The 25,288-nt window shown below is 47.4% G+C and overlaps 2 protein-coding genes across 2 annotated transcripts; one reads left to right on the top strand and one right to left on the bottom strand.

The window, feature by feature from the left end:
- The first annotated feature begins 288 nt into the window (after nucleotides 1-288).
- Nucleotides 289-1,922, top strand: LOC123182928 (CST complex subunit TEN1). The gene is made up of 4 exons (XM_044595615.1): nucleotides 289-560; nucleotides 970-1,092; nucleotides 1,174-1,327; nucleotides 1,432-1,922. The coding sequence occupies exons 2-4, from the start codon at nucleotides 989-991 to the stop codon at nucleotides 1,549-1,551; spliced, it is 378 nt and encodes a 125-aa protein (XP_044451550.1). The 5' UTR covers nucleotides 289-560; nucleotides 970-988; the 3' UTR covers nucleotides 1,552-1,922.
- A 662-nt stretch (nucleotides 1,923-2,584) lies between these two features.
- LOC123070429 (uncharacterized) lies at nucleotides 2,585-13,862 on the bottom strand. Its single transcript, XM_044493657.1, has 3 exons — nucleotides 13,356-13,862; nucleotides 3,312-6,609; nucleotides 2,585-3,158 (listed from the first exon to the last, which is right to left on the bottom strand). Exons 2-3 carry the CDS (start codon nucleotides 6,563-6,565, stop codon nucleotides 2,870-2,872), a joined length of 3,543 nt encoding a protein of 1,180 aa, XP_044349592.1. The 5' UTR covers nucleotides 6,566-6,609; nucleotides 13,356-13,862; the 3' UTR covers nucleotides 2,585-2,869.
- Between the last annotated feature and the right edge of the window lie 11,426 nt (nucleotides 13,863-25,288).

Raw genomic sequence — 25,288 nt, 5'->3', positions numbered from 1 at the left:
AGATAAACAACATTCTTTATCCAAGTAGTGATGTTTTTTATAACTTATTCAAGTAGTGATGTTTTTTAATTTACTCAAGTAGTGATGTTCAAAGGGAATACAATGGTACATTTTGTCCAAAATCTAACGTGGTGGCTGGACAGTAGTGATCGGTCGGTCACCAGCGGATGACTGGGCCTGTGCGTTTCCCTGGCAATTTGACGCTGTTAGCGTCATATATGGGTTTTCGGTTATCCAGTGCCAGTACCAGTTTATATAACCAAAAAAAAAAAGTACCAGTAGTGGTGCTCCTCGTCTCCTCCCGTTTCCATCCGCCGCCGTTCGCCGGAATCTCTCCCCCGCCGCCGTCCTCCCACCCATCCTCCCCCAGGCTATCTTCGCGTCTCCGACCCAATCCCTCCCTCCCTCCCTCCCGCTCGCCAGTTTCCCTCCTCGTGCCTCGAGCGGCTGGACTGTTTGCGCGCATTGGCGAGGCCGCCTCGCCGGCGACGCGCGGTGGAGGAGCAGCAGGCAATCTTTGCCAGGGCTTTAGATTTCATCAGGCAGCCCGTGCGCGTTAGGTACGTTGTTAGCGGTTTCTGTCAGGTGCAAAACTAGGGATCGAGTCAAGTTTCAGATTACTGTAGATCTCATTCCAGAATGTTGGAATGACTGTATGGGATTGGGATTGGAATTGCATGTCTGGTTTGAAGCCCTTCTTTGGCAGCTGATGCCTCCTTCCCCGTAATTGAGATTATAATGCTAGATCAGTATACAACAATAGTATGCATATTGCAGTCTCATGTATCTGAACAGATGCAATGTTGAGCAGCAGGGTAAATGTTGATACAGTCAAACAGTATCAGTGCCATAGTTGTATCAACTTCCAGTGTACAATCTTGTAATATTGAAACAGTATCAGTACTTTTCTTGATTGCGAAGACTATCACCGGAGACTAGACATAACCCCCTCATTTTGCCTTTCATCAGTTCCCCGTGTGCTAGCTAGATGGCATCTTCTACTCTGAAACCAGGTGTGCCTGTCACTCTGCAAGAGCTGGAGCCCTCCTCGGAGATGTTCAAGCAAGGGGCGTCCCTCCGGGTAACAGGAATGTATGTCTGCCAGTTACTTTGATTTCTCCTCAAAACTACAAGTTTTAACCGTGCTAGCCTTCTTGTCTTGCAATTCTCCAGCCTTCAGTCATACGATCTGGACTCTGCGGTCGCTGTTATTCAGGATGGCAGCGCAAGGTTGAAGATCGACACCCAACACCTGAGGGACATCAGTTTTCGCAGCAGCTCTATGTTTCAGTTCATCGGCGAGCTCCTGATCCGGCCGAACAACGACGTAGCTCTCTGTCCTTCTCCTGCTTTTGTCAGTGAATTATATATAGCTGGTATCATTGGAATAATGATGCTACATCGAATCTGTTGCTCACGGGCATCCTGCAGGCGATTCTGCAAGCACGTGTGGGAAGGAACGTTGATGGCCTTGACCTGAACCTTTACCGGCAGTCTCTGATCGTCCGACGGCAACATGAAGCCAAACTACTGAGCTCCAGGAGGCCATAATCCAAAGCTGTGATCCAGCAGTCTCATGCCCTCAATTCAGTTCCTCTGAGGTACATGAGGGCAGAATCACCTGACCCGTGATGATCCTGTGCTTTGGTTTGTTAGATGGGTGCAAGCCTGCAAAGTAGTACTAGTACTTGTTAACTGAAATTCCTGAGCACAGATTATTCCCGTATCCTTGTTAAGCTATCACAACTCTGTAAGCACTTATTATCCGAGGGTCTACATATCTGTTTCACAACGTTTTGTGGGCTGGCAAGTGCATTCCCTTTGCAGCAGAGGTGTTGTTTGACAGATGTAGCTGCAGGGTGATATCCTATCATTCTGAACAACTGGAGTGTTCTTCCTGTATGAGATCACCTTCTCTTTTACATTTTGTGACAATAGATGCTCTGCAATTTGGTCCTGAATTTTCTGAACAGAACAGCTACACTACACCACTACATTACTTTAAAAATCTATACTGTATTGGCGAGTCAGGAACATCGCACTGATGAGGAGAGGACTATTGTTCGGGGAACAGGGGAAGGGGCAAGAGCGGGGCCGGTCTGCGGCGTGGCCGAGGATTTACTGGGTCCTAGGGCTCCTCCGTCCTCCAGGATGACGGCGGATGCATCAACCCTTCAGCCGATTGCAACTAGTTTTATGTACTCCAATCAGTAACTCTAGTCTGTAGATGGCTTGGTTTTGTTTGCAACTGGAAAACATTACATATGAACAGTCTGCACCAGTACTCACTGGTGAACGGCACTTCATCTGACGAAGCAACCATACAGCTCAGTAAAAGTTTCTGAATTAAGCTTCTCAGAGAAGGCAAGATAGAATCTGAATTTGGAGTTACATCTAACAAACCTTGTATGGTCTTTGATTTGGTTTTGTTTTGTTTGCAGCTGCAGGTGAGGAAAACGGTAAATAAGGTGGCACAGTTAAAAATTCTGAATTATGCTTCATTGACGAAGCCGGTAAAGTTCAGGTCAGTTCAAAATTCCGAATTATGTTTCTCAAACAAGACAATACAAAGCTAAAATTTGGATTTAAGACATCAAGTTTCTGATTGCAATTTCGGGTGAGGGAAACAGTGAAAAGATAAATACGAACACAGTTTGCAAATGGATATGATTATTCCATTACAACCAAATTGAATTGCGAAAATCAAAGTCAAAGCAACGGTTCGAGCGAGCTCTTCATCCAAAACTTCAAGCCCTTCCCACGATGGGATCACAACACTCCACAAAATAAACCAAACTATGCTGATTGCTGAATGAAACAACAAAAATAATACACAACTGTTTTCCCTTCCCATCCATCTTTCTCCTCATCAGTGACCGGTTGGTGGATGCTCTTCTACAACTGGCTTGGCCTTTGGCTGTTCGACCCTTTCATAAAAAAGAATGTAGGCCTGACACTCGATCACCTCTTTTAGTGATACTTCTGTGATGCTTTCGTCGCTTGCACAGAACCATGTTGGATCGTCATGGCTCGCCTGCTGTTGGCATCCAATTTGGCTTGCTCTCACATAGGCAAAATTGTGTCCTTCGCGCAGGGTCGGTCCACTGTGTACAATGACAGCAACTAGACGGTACTTGTACTCGTCGTCCTTGAGATGCCTGAAAATTAGAGGAAATAATAGTGGTCAGCTATTATTTTTCTTGAATCGGAACAACAACAATGTGATGCCCACTGAGATCATCTGAGATCTGAAATTTAAATAGACCAATATCTTAGATATATTAAACTGGTAAAAGTGTAAGTGTCAATACCCAGGATCTATGAACTTTGTTATATCAAGTGTATCTTCAAAGTTCACACGCTCTTGCAACTCGTATGGCCTATCAGAGTGGACATAGTTGAATCTCTTCAGATGAATGGTTAGTATAGGCGCCGACTTGGTAATGCGATATTGTACTATTGCAGCCCTGCATATCTTCTTTTCGTCTTTCTGTTTTTTATGGCTCTGTTCCATTTGATTTGCATTGCCATCAATCACCGGTAGCTTTCCATTGTTCCCATATGTTGTTCTCGTTTGCCTGTCAGCTGGATGGCCAGATTCCTCATTTTTGTATGTTTTATTGTTTGACTGTTCGGGTTGGCCATCGATTGTTGTATCTTGGTTCAAAGAGGTATTTCCAGCTGCAGAAGCAGCTGAACAGTCTATGCAATGCCAATCCTCGATCAATCCAGTGGCATACAAATCCAAGCAGTCCTCGATTGATGCAGGCTTCTTTGGTGGTATTGCTAGACTGAGATCAAGGTCCTCCATTGTAATTGATGTGTGCTCACACTCTTTGCCGGAGACATGTTTAGCAACCTCACTGCGGAATAGTGACTCAACCATTGTACCTTCCTCATTCTTCAAACCATTTATCAAGGAACCAAGCATGTTATTGCTGTCTTCCATCACGCCGGGTCTAAAATCTGAATTCCTTGAGCAAATATCTAAGAAGAGCTTCTCTGGCATCAGCACACCTCCTGTGCCATTGATATTGCTTGTCTTTTTGAAGAGCTTCTGTAGTTCTTGACCAAGTTTCCCTGTCGGAGCACCCGGTCCTAACATCCTTGCACGCAGCTTATCAAGTGCAAGGAGACTCTGCAACACTGCATTGAAGTAACATGTGTTCCCGTTATTCTGCATCCCTCTGACCACCACAATGTCATACAGATCTTCCACTGGCCATAATTTGCTCTTCTCGATTCCACAATGCCACAACAATGCCCAGATATAGGTTACAAATTCCCCTCCTGACTCAAGGCACTCCTTGTGTGCCTCTGCGTTCCAAGTGGGGGCAATATGCACTAGTAAATCAGCCCATACCCCAGAAAGAATCTCCCAGCATTCTTCTTCAGTCTCTTGATCAATCAGTTCCTTGCCCAGTTTTGCACCTAATCGCACAATATCTTCCTTCTCCATGACGTCGTCGGCATCTTGGATGGCCTTCTCTGCTTCTTCCATCAGTTTGGCATACCTGCTCAGTAGCGAGTCACAATTTTTAAGAATGTCATCACGAGCACATGTCACGGTTTCTTGTAAGACCATGTAGGGTACATAAAAGCTGTCAGGGATCAGGTCCGGCTTTGAAACTAGCAGATATGCACAGTACCGAGACAAGCTATTCGCAGTGATATACATTTCCTGTAGCTTACCAGTCAACTTCTCATTTACTTTCTTATTTTCTTTCCTCTTCTCGTCCACATCCACAAGATATGGTTTCGATGAGAAACAACTTGTGAAATATGACAAGAGTGAGCTTAGGAACCCATGTTTGCTTAAGTCGACGTCATGGTCTTGAGCAAGCTTCATTTCACAGAGGCTGGTTGCAATATGCCACACCAAAATTACATGAGAGCATGTGGGCAGGTCGTAGCAGGCCCAACTGTAACGCTTCCTTCGGTCACCGTCATTGCCGGACAGTGACGTGATGACCCTGGGCAGAAAATGGCTTTGCTCCTGATCATGTACAATATTAGGAGAGCTGAGCTGCTCTAGGCTTGCACAGAGCTTCTTCAGTATTGCTGGCTTGACACATTCTGGCACATTGATGGCACTGCGGAGTGTTACTCCATCATCCTTGTTTGGAACCATTCCAGTGGTTATCTTGTGCATCAGATTCGAAAATCTTGGCCTGTCATCATACGACTCTAAGAAGACGTACTGGTCAATAAGTCCATGCCACTGCTTACTAGTTATCCTAGATCTGAAAAAGGATGATATTGTGCCCTCCATGCATCTGTTTCTAGTGCGCTCTTCCTTCCACCGTGCATAGCTGCACACTAGGAGTAATCTTGTCCAGTCTGAGACTAAGTAGCTGACCATCTCCCAGATCTCTTTAAATAGCATAAAAAACATGAATACCCAGGTGATGATCATGTCAACATTGAACCCATGCACCACACGAGCTCGATCGTTTTTCGGGGGCATATAGACCTTACGGATGTCCACAGCAAGCCAGCATACAACAAAGAAGGTCACCATGGAGAGAAGCAAATTTAAGAAGAGAGAAGGGAACCCATTCCAGAAGACCATAGGGTAGCGGGTATTGAAGTAGTCATTTACGAAGGAGAGTTGCAGCTCCATGACCCTAAAGGCACGGTCAGTGTTCTCCTCCTCAAGGATCTTAGTCTTAACTAGCTTTCGGTTGATGCGGAAGATATCTTGTTGAAGTGTCACATCCTCGAGCCCGCACCGGAGCAGCCTGGACAAGGCGAAGGCCAGACATAGGTCCTTTTGGTCATTCCCCTTATTGTTGTTTGGGTTTAACAGGTGCCTGCGACATCCCCAGATATTGTCTAGGGTAACCAGCGATGAAAAACCGCGCTCAGCTTGGTGGTAATTCTGAGTATCGATAAACAAGACATACTGAGGCTTCTTGAGTTTGATTCTCTGATAGGTTTCTCCATGGATCAAGTATTTGTATCCTTCCATATTATTCTCTGGGTTGCAGTCCTCCGGTTTCCAGTTGCTAGTGTGAGGGCCAGCAACGACCTCTGAACTCTTACCATGCCAGACAGAATTGAGTGCGAGAAGATAGGAATGGTATCTGTACCAGCTCCTTAGTATCTGCAGAGCCCAAAGTGACCAGAGTGGAAGTGTGAACCTTGAGCCACGTGACCAGTTCAAGAACGCCGATCCCAGAAGTTTCACCACATTCCTCCACTCCATGAACCGTCGCCCATGGCGGTCATCAACACCATAGCCAGAGATGAAGTCGACGTTGTACCGGAAACTAACAAGCACGAGGGCCCAAACCGGGAACAGCTGATTCTTGAACTTGGCCGTTTGCATGGCCCCCAGCAGGTATAAGATAATAGAGTCAGAGACGCCATCCAAGATGCTAAAGATGGTTTTCATGACTCTGTTGCGGATGTGGCGACGAAAGACGTCCATGATGAACATTGCAAGGAACAAGAGTGTGAGCAGGACCACAAGAAACTCAATCCGAAACAGGACGAATGTCTCCTTATTCAGCATGACGAAGAGGGATGACACACCATCACGAATTTCTTGGATGTCCATCATATTCCTAGCTCATCCGTATTTGTTCCTTGTAGGCAAGATGAAGCCTGCAAGACCAATTCATCAAATATATTCGCAATCAAAGAATTTAAGAAAATGGACTTTGAACAAATGTGGTTGTAGAAAAAATGTAGTTTATTTAACCCCTAGCTTTTCACACACACTCCAATGCTCAAACAAAGAGCTACTCTCTCCATCCCAAAATGTTATGCACATTTGACCTTTATACAGTCTCCAATCCATGATTTTGACTATGATTTTCACTTATTATATCTCCGAATACTATGTACCACCTCTCCCATCACGTGGCAAGCTCCCCAACATTTACGCTACCAAATTTTTTGACTAACCAAAACTTTGGTGAAGGTTTTGCTTGTCCATAATGAACCATGCCAAAAAAAATGATAACCATCCAAGTAAAGACCTAATTTGGGCTCACCATCAAAAAATTGGTAGAGTGGATTTTGGGCAAAATCCGAACATAGCGCTTGGAGCCTGGTCCCCTCCCCAACAACGACGCGGGCCACACATACTTTCAACCCACCTTGTAACCATCACCTCATCGATTATGATTTGAACTGGATTTCTTTGCACTTCTTAAATTGGATTCCTCCATGCTCAAGATTTAGCCATGTAATCTATTCCATATTTGATCGAATAAATTGACGTTCAGTTTCCTACTGGTATTCTGCTGTGATTGTTTAACAACAAAAATTCCTTTTGTGATCCACCATCGAAAGTTCGGTTATTTAGGTGTTGATTACAGTTTGCAGAATTGATTATTTTTTCAACCATGACGGAATATTAAGAACGGGAGAAACAAAGTTTTACAGGAGCACCCGACCAGGACAAATTGCCTAGCTATGACCTAAGGCTCCAGCGATTGCCCAAGAATGAAAACTACTCTTGCAAGTGTCGATCACACTTGACACAGGGAAAAGGTGTGTTGTTGAAAACATGATTATACCTTTCCTTCCAAATCTACCATGTGATCAAGATGACCAGGCTGTTCAACCCCTTCCGCTAGCAACCGGGTAGAGTTATCTTTTGATGGGATGATGCTCTGGTGCCCGGTCCAATATAACATCTACCTCCACATGATATTAGCCACACAGCATTCGATGAACACATGATCAATGTTTTTTGCTGGCAACACCACAGAAGAGCAATAAGCATTATGCAGAAGACCATGTTTAGGGCACTCGACAGTCCATCACAGTTTCTTGATGGATGTTTCTTGTTTCTTTGATTTCATCCTAGAGCAAAATTATTATTTTCTCCAATATTGTTCAAATGTGAATTGTCTCTTGGTTTGACTTGTGACTTCTAATTTGTGAAAATTTGATCTGTGTGTGTTAACTTCTCAACTCTATTCACGTCTTGTTTTGGAATTATGATGTACCTACTCAACATGAAATTTGACCAAGGTTCATGACATTTTCTGGTAAATCAGCCCAAAAATAGGACATTACCATCAAATTAGTACGAATTAGATGATTGATTGTCTGAAGTTAGAGGAATGGATCGCGTCGCACCCGCGAGCGACCGGCCGCGCGTTAGCCTCCCCCTCCACCAGCCCCCCTCTCCCCTTCCTCCCCACCGCCGTCGCTGGCACCCGCGGCCGGCCTAGCCCCGGGGACACTGGTGGCGGCGACCCCCTGGCCTTCCCCTCCCGGCGGCTCTCCGGCACGGGGCGGAGTTGCACCGGGGGGTGCTCCTAGGCGGCGACGGACCGGGTGGCGGCTGGTTCCTCGGCACGTCCGAGCGGGCAGCTGGACGGCGGCGTCGTCGTTGGCGACGGGGTGGCGCAGCGGCGCGACCTGGCGGCAGCGCTCGGCCCAGATCTGTGCCCTACTGGGTGGGCCGACGGCGTGGCAGGTCTGCGGCGTGACTTCCAGGAGGCGGGGGGAGCGGCGATGAGTGGTTGGGTGCTGGTGGCGCCGACTCCAGCCTGCTACAGCGGGGCCGGCGGGGCTTAGCGGGCCCGTTTTGGGCCTGGCATGCCCTGCTGCCATGTCCGGACGGTGACCGCGACGGTGCCGGAGGCGCGAGCCTCTCACATGATGGAGGTGGGTGGTTCCCTCCCACTCGGCCTTGGTGTAGCTGCTTTCGTCACTTGTCACTTCTCTCCGGTCTTCTTGGCCTCGTGTTGGTGCTCGCGGTAAGACGTCGTGGGTGGCGGCGCAACCGCGATGGCGCATGGTGTTGGGCGGTGGTTTGGCTGGTCGGCTCCGGATGGGCGGTGGGTTTTGGAGTGCGGGAGAAATCCTTGCCGGTTCGTCCGGCTCCGATGCGGTGACACCAACGGGTGCCACCATTCCTTCCTTGTAGCCATCCCCCACTTCCCATCGTGTGCCGGGGGAAACCCTAGGACTCGTCCGGGCAGCATCCCTTCTTGAAGGTGTTGCTTGGTGCGCGGCAGATTGGAGCCTCGGGCTATGATGGTTTGTCTCTGAAGGGCGCGGTGGTGGCGGGTCATCCGCGCTTTGTCGAGCTGCCGTTGTTGACATTTGTTTCTTCTATTTCTTTTGAGCTTGATGTACTGCTTGCCTCAGCAATGCTATGTGTACGGTGTTGATTGCTTTGGAATAGAAAGTGGGGGAGACCCTTTTTCGGTAGTTAGAAGAATAGACAATAAATTTATAGCCCCCCTTGGTTGAGTACTGGGACACCGGGGTGTGCACGGGGAAAACTCTGGACCTACTCAGAGCAATCGGGAACCTAGCACACAAGAGGGCGGAGCGAAGCATATTTTCATATATCTGCCCTCAAACAGAGATCACTCAAGTATAGGTCCGTGCAGCCATTTGAGAAAAATTGGGGAATTACAAAAGTCAAACCACGAAAAAATAAAACTTCCTTCTTCAGAGACGACATAACCTCTTGTCATTGTTGCAGGCTTGCAGCCGCGCACTAAGATTCTGTTGTTGTGCGGAAGAAGGCATGAATATGTGTTTGACGAAGACTGCATCTTTTCATGAATTCCCTCCGTCTCTAGTGTCTACTCCCTCCGTCTCATCATATAAGACCGTTTCTGACACTAGGGACGGAGGGAGTAGCATCTTTAGGTGGTAAACTCCCCTGAATACGCCATTGGACTACTGGAAGAATATTTGTAGAGATTTGCCGTACTTTCAAGGCACCAGCTGGTCCCGTCTTGAGAGTGCCATCTGGGTTTACCACTGGTAAATCAAGACTAAGAATAGCTTCAGGTCCAATGTGTTGCTTTAATTGGCTCATATGAAAAACTGGATGGATCTTGACATGCTCTAGGAACTGAAGTTTGTATGCAGTATTACCCACTCTAAATGATGAGAAAATGGCCCATAGTATTTATTGTGCAATTTCCGTGCTCCCCTACACCCAAAAGCACCTAATCTGTAGAGAGCCACCTTCAAATATACCAGAATTCCTAAAGAGAACTGTATCTAATTTATTTTTAAATCAACATACTCCTTCGTGCAATTTTGAGCTTTGATCAAACTGTCTTGATTTTTTTTCGAAAAGGAGGATGACTCCTGGCCTCTGCATCGAGCGGTGCACAAATCCATCTTTATTATATTATTGAACAATGTCTGACAAAATAAATACATGAATCAATCCAAAACCATCTTGCTGGCAATCAATGTCCCTACACCTACTAGCCTGATAGTGTGCCATGACCATGCATCAACGAATACCATCTAATCCACTTGCCTCACCAAGCCTTCCCACGGCGAGCTGAGAACACCAACCGGTCTAGCCAACCCTCAGGTGCATGCACATGCTCTAGAATCCGCCGCTGCCATCTTCCGCCATCCCAACTTTGGGAGAGATCAACGCATTGACCTTGCCACAGGCCCAACTGCTGTCGAAGCCACCACGATGCCAGACAGTGCCACCACCCAACACACGTCCATCGCCGAGACCTCGCTACGCCACGCCGTCGAGACCTGCCGTAGCTGCGTCATCTCCTGATCCAAATCACCACCAACACCAACCCAACGGTGTTCACCAGCCACCTACCTCCCCAAGCGGCGCCTTTAAGAAGGAAACGATGCCGAAAGCACCGTTTTCCGCCCACCGCTGTTAGAACTTCCACCGGAGACAAATGGTGTGATGGAGGTAGTAGCAGATCTGACGAGGGTCTCCATGGAGAATAAACGGCGCCGTCGGGTGTCGCCATCGTCACACCCGACCAATTCTAGTTAAGGATTTCTCCGATCTAAATCCCCACCTCCAGCTCCATCCGCATCAAGGACTAGCAAGTCTTGCAACCAAGATCCGTACGGAGAAGCACACCGAGCAAGGGAAGGGGTGAGGCAATCTAGATCAGGCACCACCCATGGAGCCAAGCAGTGTCCCAATAGACCAGACATATCAGTCGAGTCCGATCCAGGTGCCCACCCCTGAGCACAATAGCATACTCCCCACCGCCACCTTCCTTGGTTGCGCCCGGGCTTACCTGGCGCCAGCCATTGGTGGCAGTGTGGAAGGAAAGGGGAGCGGGGGAGTCTAGGCGACTGCGGCATGAGATCGGTTGTGCTCGGCGGCCAGAAAGGAAAGAGGAGCGGAGGCGGCGTGAGAGCATCTACAACCGGACTTTGCAACTCCGGCCCCTCAAACGCCCGCAGACGCGTCTGGGCGCGTCCGCGGACACTGATTGGTCATGCCTCAAATAATGCATCCACATCCGGACACCTCAATTATCATATCTCAAATCTAGACAAACTCATGCAACTACGTCGATGCGCACACATCGCCCTGCTACTCCATCACACTATACTAAACATGTCATCGGAGTACCAAAATTTGGCATGTTTGGCTATAGTGGACATCATCCACTGCTACCATTGCCCTTCCAGACGCCCTTGTCGTCCTTCTCGTGAAAGTACCGGTAAAAGACGCAGTAGGGATCATGTCGGATCTGCTCGTCGTCGGAGCTATCCTCGTCGTCGCTGTCCTCCTTCTTCTTCGGTGGTAGTCCGGCCATGGCATTGACCGCCCGATTCTGCTCTCGGGCGAGGGTGTGCGTGTTCATCCGCTGCCATTTCTTCACAATGAGGGGCGCAGATGGCTTCCACCTCTGCAGCCGACTGCGCCGCCGCATCAGCCGCCTCCGCCGCCGCCATTTTCGCCGCGATACGGGCCTTAGCGGCCCTTATCCTCTCCTTCTCAGGGCGGGCCGCCCGTTCCCGGTGGGGCTCATAGTCTGCCCGACCGGTGAGGGGAAGGAGAGATTTCTCGGCTGTCGGGACCGTGATGGTCCAGCCCTAGAGGACCCGAGCGCCCGTTGAGCCGACGCTATGGAGTTGCGTCGGACAGATCCGTCCCTCGGCCGGGCGCTGTCCTCCCGGGAGCAGCGGAGTGCAATGCAAACTGCCGTTACCTCCTCCAACGCGCACGAGATGACACCCCAGACGACGGATACGGACTGGTCGGAGTTAGATCCGCTGTCTATCATGCCGGAGAAGGCCGAAAATCGCGGGAGGTGAGCTCGGGTGGCGGAGGGAGTGGAGGGGAGAGGAGTGTGAAGTGGTTAGGGCTTGGTCCGGCAAGCAGATGAGGATGAATATATGTGGGGTCGGATGGGGTTTTCCAAAAAAAAAAAAAATCAACCATCCTCCCAGCCACCTCGTGCTTCGCTTGTCCTACCCCTCAGCAGCCTCGAATAGTCGAATGGATCTTCCCTCCTATCGACTCACGCATTTGCGTGGCTACGTCCACTCGTGCACCCATCGCACGGGGGGTTACTTTTCCTCTCTCATCGCACGTTACATTTGCTCACCTATCTTTCTCCCACCTTAGGAGAGATCCCCTTTGTCCCGACCACCTCCTGAGCCTGAGTTCTTCCTCCCTCCGTGATCCGCCGCTGCTCTCGCATCCTCTCCACGAGGAGGTCTCATCAGCGGAGCGCGGATCCACGGCCGATGCGCGTCCTCAGGTAAGCTGTGGTGTCGATGCTGACTCAATGAAGGCTGACCAGCCATGCCTCCATGGTGCCATGGACTGGAACAGCATGTAATGTCCCTGGTAGGTATTCTTTTTTCTTTTTCTTTTGTTTCGGGGAAATAGGGTGTTTTACCTTGCATAGTTTTGGAACAACACCCTGACCCGAGTGAATCCACACCGTCATGCTGTCTCACATCTACCAAAATTAGCTAAACATTGTTCGACACTTGTTATAATGTTTACAAATGAGATAATGTTTCTGAGGTGTTCTTGTTTTGTGTAATCTTGTACACCATTGTAAGTTCAGAGATGTATTCTTGTGTGTAGAATTTAGAGATATATCTCTGTAATCTTGCACAGCTTGAAATTCATTCATGATTCTTGATGTGACAACAAATCAATTATTTTGCCAACGCCTCTGATTCTACTGCATCACAAAGATTCTTGGAGTGTGTCCCGTAACCAAAGCTCAACTTGTTTCTAGTACTTCATCACAAAGAAGAAAAAGGAATCAAGTAAAGGATGTTCTTATCTGTCGAGAAGACAAGTGACCTTGTAAATTAAGCTTGTTTAGCACATTTCATCCATTCACTTGGCATGTGGTAGAGACTTACTGTGGAATCTGCCAAAAAATTATGACATGTTGTGTGGTATATCCACACTAGTTCACGGAGGAGTTAACTAATTCTACTACCAAACACGTAGTATACACCCTAAGTAAGCCACCTTCTTCTCCGTGTACATCTTCTGGAGGCGGAGCAAGAAAAATAAATAAAGTCTTCCCTTATATGTAAAAGAAAACATACATACCAAGAGTACCATCTCTATGTAGTAACCAGGGTAAATGGTGAGCTGTTCGTACCTGGACTCAGCAGCTGCTCCTCAATGGGCGATATCCGGGGGCAGCCAACTTACTCGCGCGCCTAGGTTTTAGCTAGGTGGTTGTCCGTCCTGGGGATGAAATGAACGGAGAGGCCGCATTCTTATGGCGAGCTGGAGATGACACCATTTATATATTTATTTTCCAGCAGCTGCAGTACAAAGCTCAGACCAGGACTCAAAGGAAAATAAAACTACAACATAGTCCCTGAAACTTGCAAGGAGGGCCCTATACAGAGAATCAAGATTACAATTGGGTCCAAATGTCAGCTCAAGCACAGATCCAGTCCGTCCATCACCGGGGACAAGACCGCTTGGGATCACCGGATCGCCACCACTCCATCTCCGGCCGAAGACGGAAGAGGAAGACTCCATACCGAAGCTGAATAGCTGCCTCCCTAAAGGCATCAAGCCGGGAGGAAGAAACAAAGCCAGCGCATACGCCATGGCTTCACGGGGCCGCCATTCGGCCAGAACACTGTTAGAAGAAAAAGCTACTCCACCATATACCCCTCCCCCGCAAAAAAAAAAAGACACGATATACCGGAAAATGCCAATGGAGGCCGAGCATCAGGTAGGGCTTTATCTTGTCCGCTCACATGCGCTAAGGATTTGTGCTTCTCCGGTATTCTCGGTTCGTGTCCCCTTGTATCGGTGGCAGGCGCGTGTATTCATGAAGAAAGATGGAGCATTGGGCATGGAATCTTGCTAGTCGAATAGCTTCCTGTCGACTGTCCTACCCTACTCGAAGCTGACTAGTACTACCTCCGTCCTTTTCTTCAATTTTTTTTTCTAAAAAACAAGTACTACTTCCATCCTGGTTTATTGTTCCCTTCGTATTATGTGTCTAATTTTGATCTTAAATTTAACTAACAAAAAGTTAATACATGTCATAAAATGTAATCCAATTGAAAACTATATCCAAATACGAATCCAACGATATGATTTCTTGTGACATGCGTCAATATTTTGTTAGTTAAATCTCTAGTTAAAATTTAACATAAAATACAAAGCGAGTTATAAATCAGGACAAAAGCAGCACTACTAATGTGCAGTCTAGTGGACGCAGACCTGTACGTTGACCGGGTGCACAGAAGCAGAAACCCCGCGTTGTCCACCAGTTCTACAATGCAAACGTGGAGGTTTGTTCGCCAGAGGACGTGGTAGTTTGATTATTAGTACTATTAGCCAGCCTTGATTAAGCTCACCCACAACCCACGGACGCATTCCTAGTTTACTGGTAAGTGAGTGGTCCTATGTGTTCAACCACCCACACGTGATGAAAGATCTGACCAACGAACAGTGCGCCTTATTTAATAAAGTGGTACTCCCTTCCCTTCGTTCCTAAATACTCTCTCGGTTTTTATTTAGTCTACATATTAGATTTGACCCAAGTCAAACTTTGCAAAGTTTGACCAAGTTTATAGAAAAATATATAAACGTTTATCATAACAAATCTATATAATATGAAAGTACATTCAATAATGAATCTAGTGGTATTGATTTTTTATTATATATATTAATATTTTTGTTTATAAACTTAGTCAAAACTTACAAAGCTTGACTTTGATCAAAGCTAATATGCGGACTAAATAAAAACGGAGGGAGTATTTGTCTTTTTAATATTTCAAATGAACTACAACATACGGACATATATAGTCATTTGTTAAATTTTTTAAAAAGATAAATATTTAGAAACGAAGGGACTACTATATGTGCTATCAGATAACGCGGCTAGCTGTTACACTTCCGACGGAGCGTCTCGTGATGAAACATGAAAACACTGTACGTAGCATTTGTTTGGTGTGTATAATTGCTCTGTGGGCTCCGACGAGAACCAGTCCGCATTGCACAGGTAAAAACAATCATTATGATCCACTGTCACACCATCGCCTCATTGCAGTAATTGCGTTGTCCACACTGTGTCCCTGCTACTATCACGCATGATCCACACGGATGTGAGGTGGGGTGGGGGCTCCGACAGTGTTGTACGGTACTCTCTCCATTTCTTTTTAGTTTGCATATAAAATTTGATTAAAGTTAAATTTTGTTAATTTTAATTAAGTTTATAGAAAAAATATTAAGATTCATAATATGAAATCAATATTGTTAGATGCATTATGAAATTAATTTTCATATCATATAGCTTTAGTATTGTAGATGTTAATATTTTTTTACAGAATTGGTCAAATCTTATAAAGTTTGACTTTGACCAAATTTTATATGCGGACTAAAAAAACAGAGTAAGTACTAACTGGTTTATATATCAAGAATATAAGACAAAGGTACATAAATTCGCTTTGGAGCTCGAGCTACATCGAACTTTTTAGAAAAAAAATCAAAACAAATGTTTCAATGCTTAAAAGATTCTACACACTTGTCGTATACATCCATATGTCAATGTGGATTTTTTTCCAGAATTTTTTTAAACTTTGAAATGGTATCTTTAAATGTTTCAAAAACAAGGCTTGAAATGTTATCTTTAACTAATAAAATATTAATGCATGTCAAAAAAATTATATCATTGAATTCATATTTGAACATAGTTTTCAATGATATAATTATTTATGACATGCATGGACATTTTGGTAGTTCAATCTATCGTCAAAATTTGGTACAAAATACAGTGGGGACCAATAAATCAGGACGAAGTTAGTAGATGTTACGTATGAAAATGTCGCTCATCGTTGTTCTCCCATAGCTACAGTTGCTACAATTATGTAAAAGTGACAAATTTGGCTTTCCTCGCCTACTAATTTTTTTAATGCCAGTATTGACATTTCTCTCCTTACTTAGGAACTTCTTTTTTCAAAAAAGGATCCGGATCTATTACAAAAGGTCATCAGAATTACAAAGCATTGAACGTAATAAAAATTACACCAAGGTCTGTGGACCACCAAAAGACAACTACCGTCACCAAAACGAGCCGTCGACGCGTCGCTGTCCCTGCTTCCCTATCGGAGCCGGCATCGGAGCCGGCCTGACCCTGTCGATATATAAGAACTTTGTACTTCAATGTTGTTGGAATTTACTGTTTTTATGAAAATTAAGTTGATGCCAAAAAGAGGGGGGGAATATGCAGGCTCCATATATATCGCAATTTTCTGTTTACACACAACCTCCACCGCCGTAAAGAAATTATGGAGTGCTCTCCAAATATGTTTTGGAGGCTGCAAATACGACGATTCTGCTAGTGTTACTCTGACATCGCCATCGTCTTGTCGCTGCCGCACCACCGATCGAGCCGTCCGCCCCTTTTCCCCGCCCCTCCCTCTGCTACTCGACCTAGTCCCCGCTCGGCTTCCAGTCCAGGGCGCCATTCCAAGGTCACACCATTTCTTCTCTCTGGAAATATTTTTTGAAGCTGATTTTTGCATGTTTCTGAAAGTTGATTTCTCTCCTAGCTACTGCTAGTTTACTAGTTCGAAGCTGCTGGTGTTCAAGTCAGATCTCAGACAGCACACGGAGAGAAAGGGCGAGATGCCGTCCGCAGACATAGCTGTAATTTCAATCCTGTCTACCATGAAACTGCTGTTTAAGATGGACGGTGTCACTCATATAGCAAGCGTGGAGCTGTGGGTGTTGATGACAACGCTGCTGCTTGTGGTGAGGTTCCTGCTGGACTGCTTCGGGCCGTGGCACACGGACAGGGCCATGTCGACCACCATCCAAGTCATCGAGATGCTCAACTACTCCATGGTGCACTACACCATGGGCCTGATGCAGCTCTCGGCCAAGAGGGTGAACGACTACTTTCAGGTATGGGCGGTGCTGCTGGTAACCCTGCAGCACAGCGTCAAGACTGGGCGCCTGTACCAGAGGTCCAAGCAGATCCCATTGCTGGACCTCATGTCCTCTTTCTGGGCAGCCAATCTCCTCCGAATGCAGACATTCTTCCTCCTCAGGATTCCCCTATGGATGATCTGGGCCCTCAACGCGATCCACATCATCGCATACTTCGCCTCATCCGACGGGGCTCAGACCATCAACCAAGAGAACACGAGGCTCGTTAGCGACTATATGCGATACGAGCACACACTCGGTCCCTCTCCCTCTGGTGATGCAACCGACTCCGACAATGGGATCAGTACGCAGTCGTACAAGTACTTGGTCTACGGGGAAGACAAGGTGCTGCATGACTCCCAACGGGGGAGGAGAACTGCATCAGCGCAGTACAGGATTCGGTTGGATACAGATAATAAGAAGCTTGTCACCTTAGACAAGATATGGAATGTTGATGCTGGCAGCAGTGGGTTGCTGGGCGGTAGCAATGATACTGGCAACCGATTGAAGGATGTCTGCCTCTCATTTGCGATGTACAAGCTGCTGCGCCGTCGGTTCTATAATCTCCCGATACACGAGGCTAGCCTAATGTCTTCGGCTACATCCTGCAAGAGAAGAGAGACAATTATGACAGGGCGTTCCGCATCATGGAGGTGGAATTGTCCTTCCTCCAAGACTTGTTCTATAGCAAGCATTCCGCTATGTTTGCTGACGGATTTCCATACAGGAGAATGCTCATGTCTTTGTCTCTTGTTGCTGCTACCGGCTACCTTGTATATCCTGTCCGTCATATACCAGAGAGGATGGATCAAGCAGACAAAAATATCATCACTCACGGGGTGATGGTCACTCGCATCATAGTTGGTCTTATCATTGCCAAGGAGCTGTCAGAGGTCTATCTATATGTATTCTCTCAATGGAACAAGGTTCTGATGATCTGTATGTACGTCAAGCATCGGTGCTGGCGGAACCTGATAGTGGAGGCAGTAATGCGAACGATGTTCTGGTTCATCAGGGGCAAGTGGGATCAAAGGATCTTCCAGTATAACCTTCTGATTTCTGATTCGCATCGTTGGAACAAATTTCACAGAATATTCAAGTTGGCCAAATTTCCCACAAGAATGAAGCTGGAGTCAGAGGTAAAGACGGCGATACTTGAGTCGTTCAAGGGCCTGCAGCATCCAGAAAGAAAGTTGGAAACCTACTTATTAAATGCCTTCGGATCAAACGAGGCCCTTATGCAGCAGCTAAGAAGGGCAAATGGGCCGGAGTCAAATGAATCCCTTATGCAGCAGCTAACAGGGGCAAATGATACCCACAGCATACTGGTCTGGCACATCGCAACATGCTTGTGCGAGATACATACCTCTGATGAAGCGAAAAACCCGAAGGTTAGATGGCTTCGAAACAGGCTCTTGGCCAAGAAATCAACAATTCCAGAAGATGTGTGGCCACATTACTTAACTGCTGTCAGCTTATCGAATTATTGTGCATACCTGCTTACCATAGCATTGGTGCCGGACAACGGCATTGTTGTTAGAAAGGTCTTGAATGCGGTGCGTTGTGAAATCTATCATGCTACTGGTCGCTCTGCATCCCAGTCGATGCAAAATGTTTACAGCAAAGTTATCAAGATTGCCACGAAGCCCTCTAAAGAGTCCAAGCAGGAGGTGCCCAGTGGAATGGGTAATGTAGTAGAACAAGTAGCCCCTGAAAGTTCAGTAATCCAGGGAGAAGCACTCAGGGTCCAGATGGCTAATGATGAAGAAAATCCTGATACAATGGGAGGTGATGCCACTAACAGTTCCATACCAACTACAGATAGGGACGATACTATTGTACGTAATGATGATATCCATAATTCGATAACCCAGATGGGTGCAAAGCTTGGGAAGCAGTTGATAGATGCTTATGAAGAAGATAGAGTAGGCCTTTGGAGGGATCTAGCAGTGTTTTGGACAGGTTTCCTCCTACACTTGGCAGCATCAACCAGAGCAGCCAAGCATAAGACACGACTTGCTGGAAATAGGGAGCTCATAACACACCTGTGGATTTTGCTGTCTCATGCCGGGTTTCTCGGAAATGTCAGGCACGGGCAAACAATCTTAGACCCAGAAGACCTTGATGACGTCAACCCGCTCAGGTGATTAATTTGATGAACTCAGTCCTTGCACGGTGGCCTGCAGGCTGTTCGGTCGATTTGGATGTTGTTGTTTTTATTTCTGAAAAAGGGCAGCAATGTTTTCAGATTCTCATTTTACTGTAACATGCCCGACAATTCAATTGTATTATAGTTTGGCAAAGCTGTAGTGCATCCTTGCATCGTACTTTCAATTTGGCTGCTGTGTTTTCGCAGAGGAAACATTAGCTTCCAGTGTAATCGCACGGTTATTTAAATTGTATCATTCGAGATTTGGTTTGGCTATATTGTGTTAAATCTCAAACACGACAAATCTATTGTGTGGTCTATCAGGTGAGGACAGAAACTAGGATAGAGAAAGTTGTTTAAGAGATTCTTCAGGTTCCTAAGCGATTCTTCAGGGTTCAGTCTAATCTGCAGGGGCTCATAAGTTTCAGACATGGAACCTAAGCATTCTGTGGTAGGATTTCAGTTTTGTCTGATTATGGACATGGGCACACTGCCATGATTTAAAAACATTATGCATTACCTAGTTAATTCGGCACTATCAAAGGAGATACTGAGGATTCTGCTGAGTAAACCTCTCCGGTGGTGGCCAACTGGCGATCTCTCTCCGGGCTCCGGCGGGCGGTCCATGAGCCCGGCCTCCCCGTAGCAGCGGGCTGGGAGACCTCGGCGGTGACCCGCTCCTCGACTTCTCCGACGCAAGCCTCCCCCGCGCGTCTGCCAGCGGCGAACCGGGGCTTCCCTACGGATGGGCATGGACACCATTGTCTCGTGCCACAAGCTCCGGTCGGCGTACGGACGGAAAGAGGATCCGGGAATCACTATGTCAGAACAGATGGCGGCGGCGTGTCATCGGAGATCGGACGAAGCAGAAGTGGAGCAGAGCAAGACGGCGGGGAATTAGGATCAGCTGCCGTGTATCTGTGGGTGGGCCCAAGGGATGTTAGGTCCGGTTAGGAAATAGCAGAGTCCTTTAGAATCAAAATTGATTGAGAAGTTTAAAATCGAAACTGGTTCATATCAGTTGATAAAGGTGCCTAAGTAACCAAATCCCTATATGTATAAATAGCCCTAAACAAAATGGAAACTACTAATTGTTGGAATTTTGCTAGTAGGCATTTGGTCCAAAGCCCAACTAAAATTCTGAAATTCTCTTGGCCCATTCATGCATAAATGTGTGTGGAGTGAGTGAGACTAAAGTTTAATTCCACCATCGAAGTTGAGTGAGACTTGCACCTTTTTATAAGGTGAGCTCTTTTACCATTTGTATGAGTATGAGAAGAAGAGACCTACATGCGCGCTCCTTCTCCTCACCCGCCTCGTCACAGGTTGCGGGATTGAGCCGATCCGAGAACAGAGCTATACATGGTGTCTATATTTTTACTGCCCGAACTCGTCGTCATTAAGCCGTTTGTAACTCTACCAACCCGTTGAACAAATTTACTGCATCTCTATATCTGGTTAGATAAGTAAAGATCTCGGTTTACTTTTCTAATCTGTACCTACACGAACTATTAAAATCGTTAGGTGAGTAAATTTTTTACTCTTCGGTACGACAGACTCCTAAGTATACTCGGCCGCCATCCAACCGAGTAAAAGTTGCGACATCTTTTTCATGCCCGAACCCCCACTGCATCGTTGCTGTCGGCGACTACCCACCGTCTTCGCCGCTACCCCGCCACCTTCCTTTGCCCTCGCCGCCCTTCTGCCCGAGTCCGAGCCGCCCTTGTCGAGCTGAAAAGTCACCACCACCGCATCGACCCCGTTGCCAGAAAGCATCTCGGATCTTCCTCCGCGTAGCCTCATCCGCACCTCTTTGTGCTTTGCTGGTCACCTCCACGCCTCGCCGACCGCTAATATTGGCTCAGCATCGCTGGCCGGTTGTTACACCTCCGTCGCCTTGCAACTGTTCGACGGTTCGCCTAGGTAAGTTTTTTTTTAACTTTTTGCCTCATTTTTTCCTTTTTAACTTTTTTTGTCTCATTTTTTCTTTTGTCAATTGAATTCAACCGAATCACATACATTGAAGATGAAGAGACTGATATAGATGATCTTAGAAGATGACAATGACTTCGAAATGGTTGTTGGCATGATCTTCAACGATGATATTCGGCGATTAGGAGAGGATCGCAATTTGGCCGCACACAACTCAATCGTGATAGAGCGTAGGGCCATGCTAAGCTCATGAGAGATTATTTCGACCCTCGCCAAACAAGCAAAGGAGGAGGGGGGGGGGGGGGGGGGGGTGTCTTCACCGGTGGGGCTAACCCCGCGCGGCGGCTTCCACCATGAGGCCGAGGATTCGCTGGGTTCCAGAACGAAGGCGACCCCCCACCTGTTCAGCAGCTCCGCTGGGATGTGATGTAGCCCATCTTCCATTTTACCAACCCCTTGAATCCGCTGGGATGGGAAGTTTTGTATGCGACTGTAGGCGATGGACATGTACACATGCTGCCGGTATCCACTACTGAGCGACACTCCATCTCACGAAGCAATCACATACGTACATGACAGTTGAAATCTGAATCTGGATTTTGTTTGCTATTGCATGTGAGGAAAAGCGTAGAGAAATGAATAAGATATGAACACAGTTTACAGGTGATTAAAGTTACTTCTTTATTTACAACCAAATCGAATTTCAAAAGTAACAAATACGAGCACAAATTTTTCTTGCAGCGCTCCCCGCTCCCAACCACGGCGACTCCACGCCCGCTCGCCATTGCTCCCACCGTAGATCTCGCTGCGCCGCCCTCCCGCCATGCCTCCCCGGAGACGCGGGCCTGCCTTGGCGGCAGGAGACGCTCCCCCTCCCCCTTCCCCTTCCCCCACCCGCTTAACCCCCCCCCCAAGGTCAGGAGGCGCTTGCGGAGATGGCGAGACTGATCTCACCAATTCCGCAGGCTACAGCCATGGCGATGGGGAGTCGGAGTTGGGTGGAACGGGCGACAAGGATCCGCGATGCCACCGCATCGTGGATCTGGCGGGTTCAGGAGTGGAAAGCGGCAGATCAGGCGGTGGCGGCGGGAGAGATCCAGTCACGCGCTCTGCGGCGAGCAGTTATGCCGAATCCTGCCGGCTGCGAGCAGAGGGGGATCAGAGGTTGCTAGCGAAAAGGATCTACGACGAGGCCAGTTGGCGGAGAGGCCGAGGATGCCTCCATTCCCGCACTCTCTGTCGACGGAATTCATGGAGTGGGAGAGGGCAGAGGCGAAATCCGAAGATCCTCGCAGAGCGCTGAGGTGGGAGAGCATGCTTGGAGTGATTCCTTCTGGAACGCTGCTGCAAGGCACCTCGTCCTGGCCGTCGCCGTCGATTCGGGACTGTGCCCAGATGGAGCTCGTGCTGAAACGCCCCCAGGCTCTCCACTGGCGTGCAGAAGCAGCAATGGTGACCGGAGCAGCCGTGCTTCGCCGCCACCGATGCCATACAGTTCGCCGGAGAGGCGGGGCGTGGGCCGAAGTGCCACTGCCAGGAGGGCCCTGCAGGTCAGTGAGCTCGCGGCGGACCCCGCCTGCCCCGACCCCATTACTTTTGCGGGAGGAGTGGTTGTGCCTCCTCAAAAGGCGTCTCCCCCCCAGATCCGCATCAGGGTCCGGTGAGAGGACACCCTAGGGTTCGTCCGTTTCAGAGTAGACTCAGTCATTCCAATTTGGTTTGGGTCCGGAGAGACAAATTCATCTCTGGAGACTTCTCTGCAGCTGATTGCCACCCGATTGGTGATTCGGATCGTTTGACTGCCCCAAAAAACTTCTCCTTCTCCAGAGATTACTGGGCTAAGAAATCCGGCAAGATCCCTTTCGCCGCAATTGTCAAGATGGCTGGGGGCGGTCGCGATGGCAACAATCATGGGGGAAGATATGGCTCGGGGAGGGGCCAGAATGGACGCTCTCCTACTCGCACGCCGTCAGGACAGGAGGGGGCCGCTCCTCCGCCGCTGGTGCTGCTAGCGCCCCAAGCTGCTCCGCCGCAGATGTCGATCTACGCCAAGCCCCCCTTGTTTCCAGTAGGCTCAGCCCAAGCTATGATGCCGGGGGGGGGGGGGGGTCAGATGTATGGATACCAGGGGGGTTGGAATCCTCAAGTGCAGCAGATGCCGAAGTGGTCAAATCAGCAGCAGTTCCCCTTCCAGTATCTGCCTCCTCCACAGGTTTTTCCCCAACAATTCGGCCCTCAGATGCAGCATGTTCAGTTTGGGGGGAGTGGTTCATCTGCTGGAGGAAGTGTGCAGAACAGTCAGTCAGATTCTAGCAAAAGTAAAAAGAAGAAGAGCCAGAAGAGTAAGCAGACAGTTGCTACTACCAATAGCGACGATTCCTCCTTAAGTTCATCGGGGCGATCTGTTACAACTGCGGGCTCCCAGGACACTTTGTGGGTATGTGTCCTATCCCCAAAGTTTGTTTCATTTGCAAGACTCCTGGCCATCACATGGACACTTGTCCCACATGGTACAAGCCATACCCTGCTGCCATGTATTGGGGGAGTGCTAACAATGGTTTGGGTTTTTTCCATATTGAAACTGGTGGCAAGGAAGATTGTGAGTGGCTCAACTTTGGAAATGTTGGTCTAGTGTTAATAGAAAAAGGGGAGATCTCTGAGAAGGAGCTAGGGTTGTGTTTCTCAGATATGTGGAAAACCAACTGGCCCTGACAGATTAGAAGGTATGATGAGAAAAAATTCATTGTCAGGTTTCCTCCAAATAAGAAGATAAAAGATCTGGTGGAGTACCCTTCCATCAACTTGAAAAAAGAAGGAGCAACTATCTCTTTCAGTGATTGGAATGGAGAAATGCCAGCTTATGACATTTTAGAGGAGACTTGGATTGTGATAGAGGGCCTACCTCCAAAATGGATCTCTTGGCACATCATATCTCAGATATCTACTATACTGGGAGTACTTGTTAATGTTGATTGGCACACTATCTTCAGGAGCTTCTATGAGAAGGTAAGGATTCAGGTAGCTGTCAGAGACCCTGCTAAGATTCCCAGAGACAGGATGGTGGAAATACATCATGAGCTTTATCTGCTGCAATTTTCTATGGAGTCAGAGGCTGATAGTGGTCAGGGGTCAGATATTCCTCCAAGACCTGATGATAACAACCCCTCTCAGAACAAGCAAACTGAAGAGGAGTTTGATTCCAGTGGTGATGATTTGCTTGGAGAAGATATGGATACTGGAAACAGCAATATTAACAATAACAATGGTAAAAGTAAGCAGCAGAACACTGGGTCTGGTGGTTCCAAGAATATGCAGAAGTGCTCTACCCCTGCTCCTGGAACTAATGAAGAAAATGCAGGCCCTTCCATTTTTCTGGGTGCTCCTATGACCAAAAGCTATCTTGAGGCACTGAAGAAAAGACACAATGATAGCATAGGGTCCCCCCTCCTTGGCAAATTTGAAGATGCTGTTGCTAAGCCTGTCTCTCAGAAGCACACTAATGCTCTGCAAAATTGGGGCCCTGTGGTGGCCTCCAGAATTAGCACCAGAAACAAGGATGACATGCCAGCTCTTCAAAAAGCTCAGGAATTGAAACAAATCAAAAATCTGGAAAAACCTACTGTGAGAAAAGGTACCCATAATTCTTTTGCTTGCTTAGATGATTCTTTTCTTATTAAAACTGCAGAGTGCTCAGGTATTAACTTGGGTGATAGCAGAGATAATATCAAGGAGAACATCTGCACTATTAAGCAGATTGAGTTAGATAGACTTACCAAATTCAACTATGACAATCCTGAAGTTTTTCTCCCTACCAGTATAGGTATTACTGGAGAGGAGTTTGGTTTTTATGATGACAATCTAGGGAGTAATGCTGGGTCAGAGGAGGGGGCACATATGAATGTGACCTCTACTTCAGACCCCCCTGGGTAGAAGTCAAAAGAAAATCTGGCTCCTGTAGGGGGAGAAGGAAAATTGATTTTATTGTTAAATGATAGGTTGTTTTTGGAACATCAGAGGGTTGAATGGCCCCATTAAAGTTGACAAACTTAAAA

Source organism: Triticum aestivum, chromosome 1A (genome assembly GCF_018294505.1).
Source record: "Triticum aestivum cultivar Chinese Spring chromosome 1A, IWGSC CS RefSeq v2.1, whole genome shotgun sequence".
Lineage (NCBI taxonomy): Eukaryota > Viridiplantae > Streptophyta > Magnoliopsida > Poales > Poaceae > Triticum > Triticum aestivum.
This window is presented reverse-complemented; position numbering and strand designations above follow the sequence as displayed.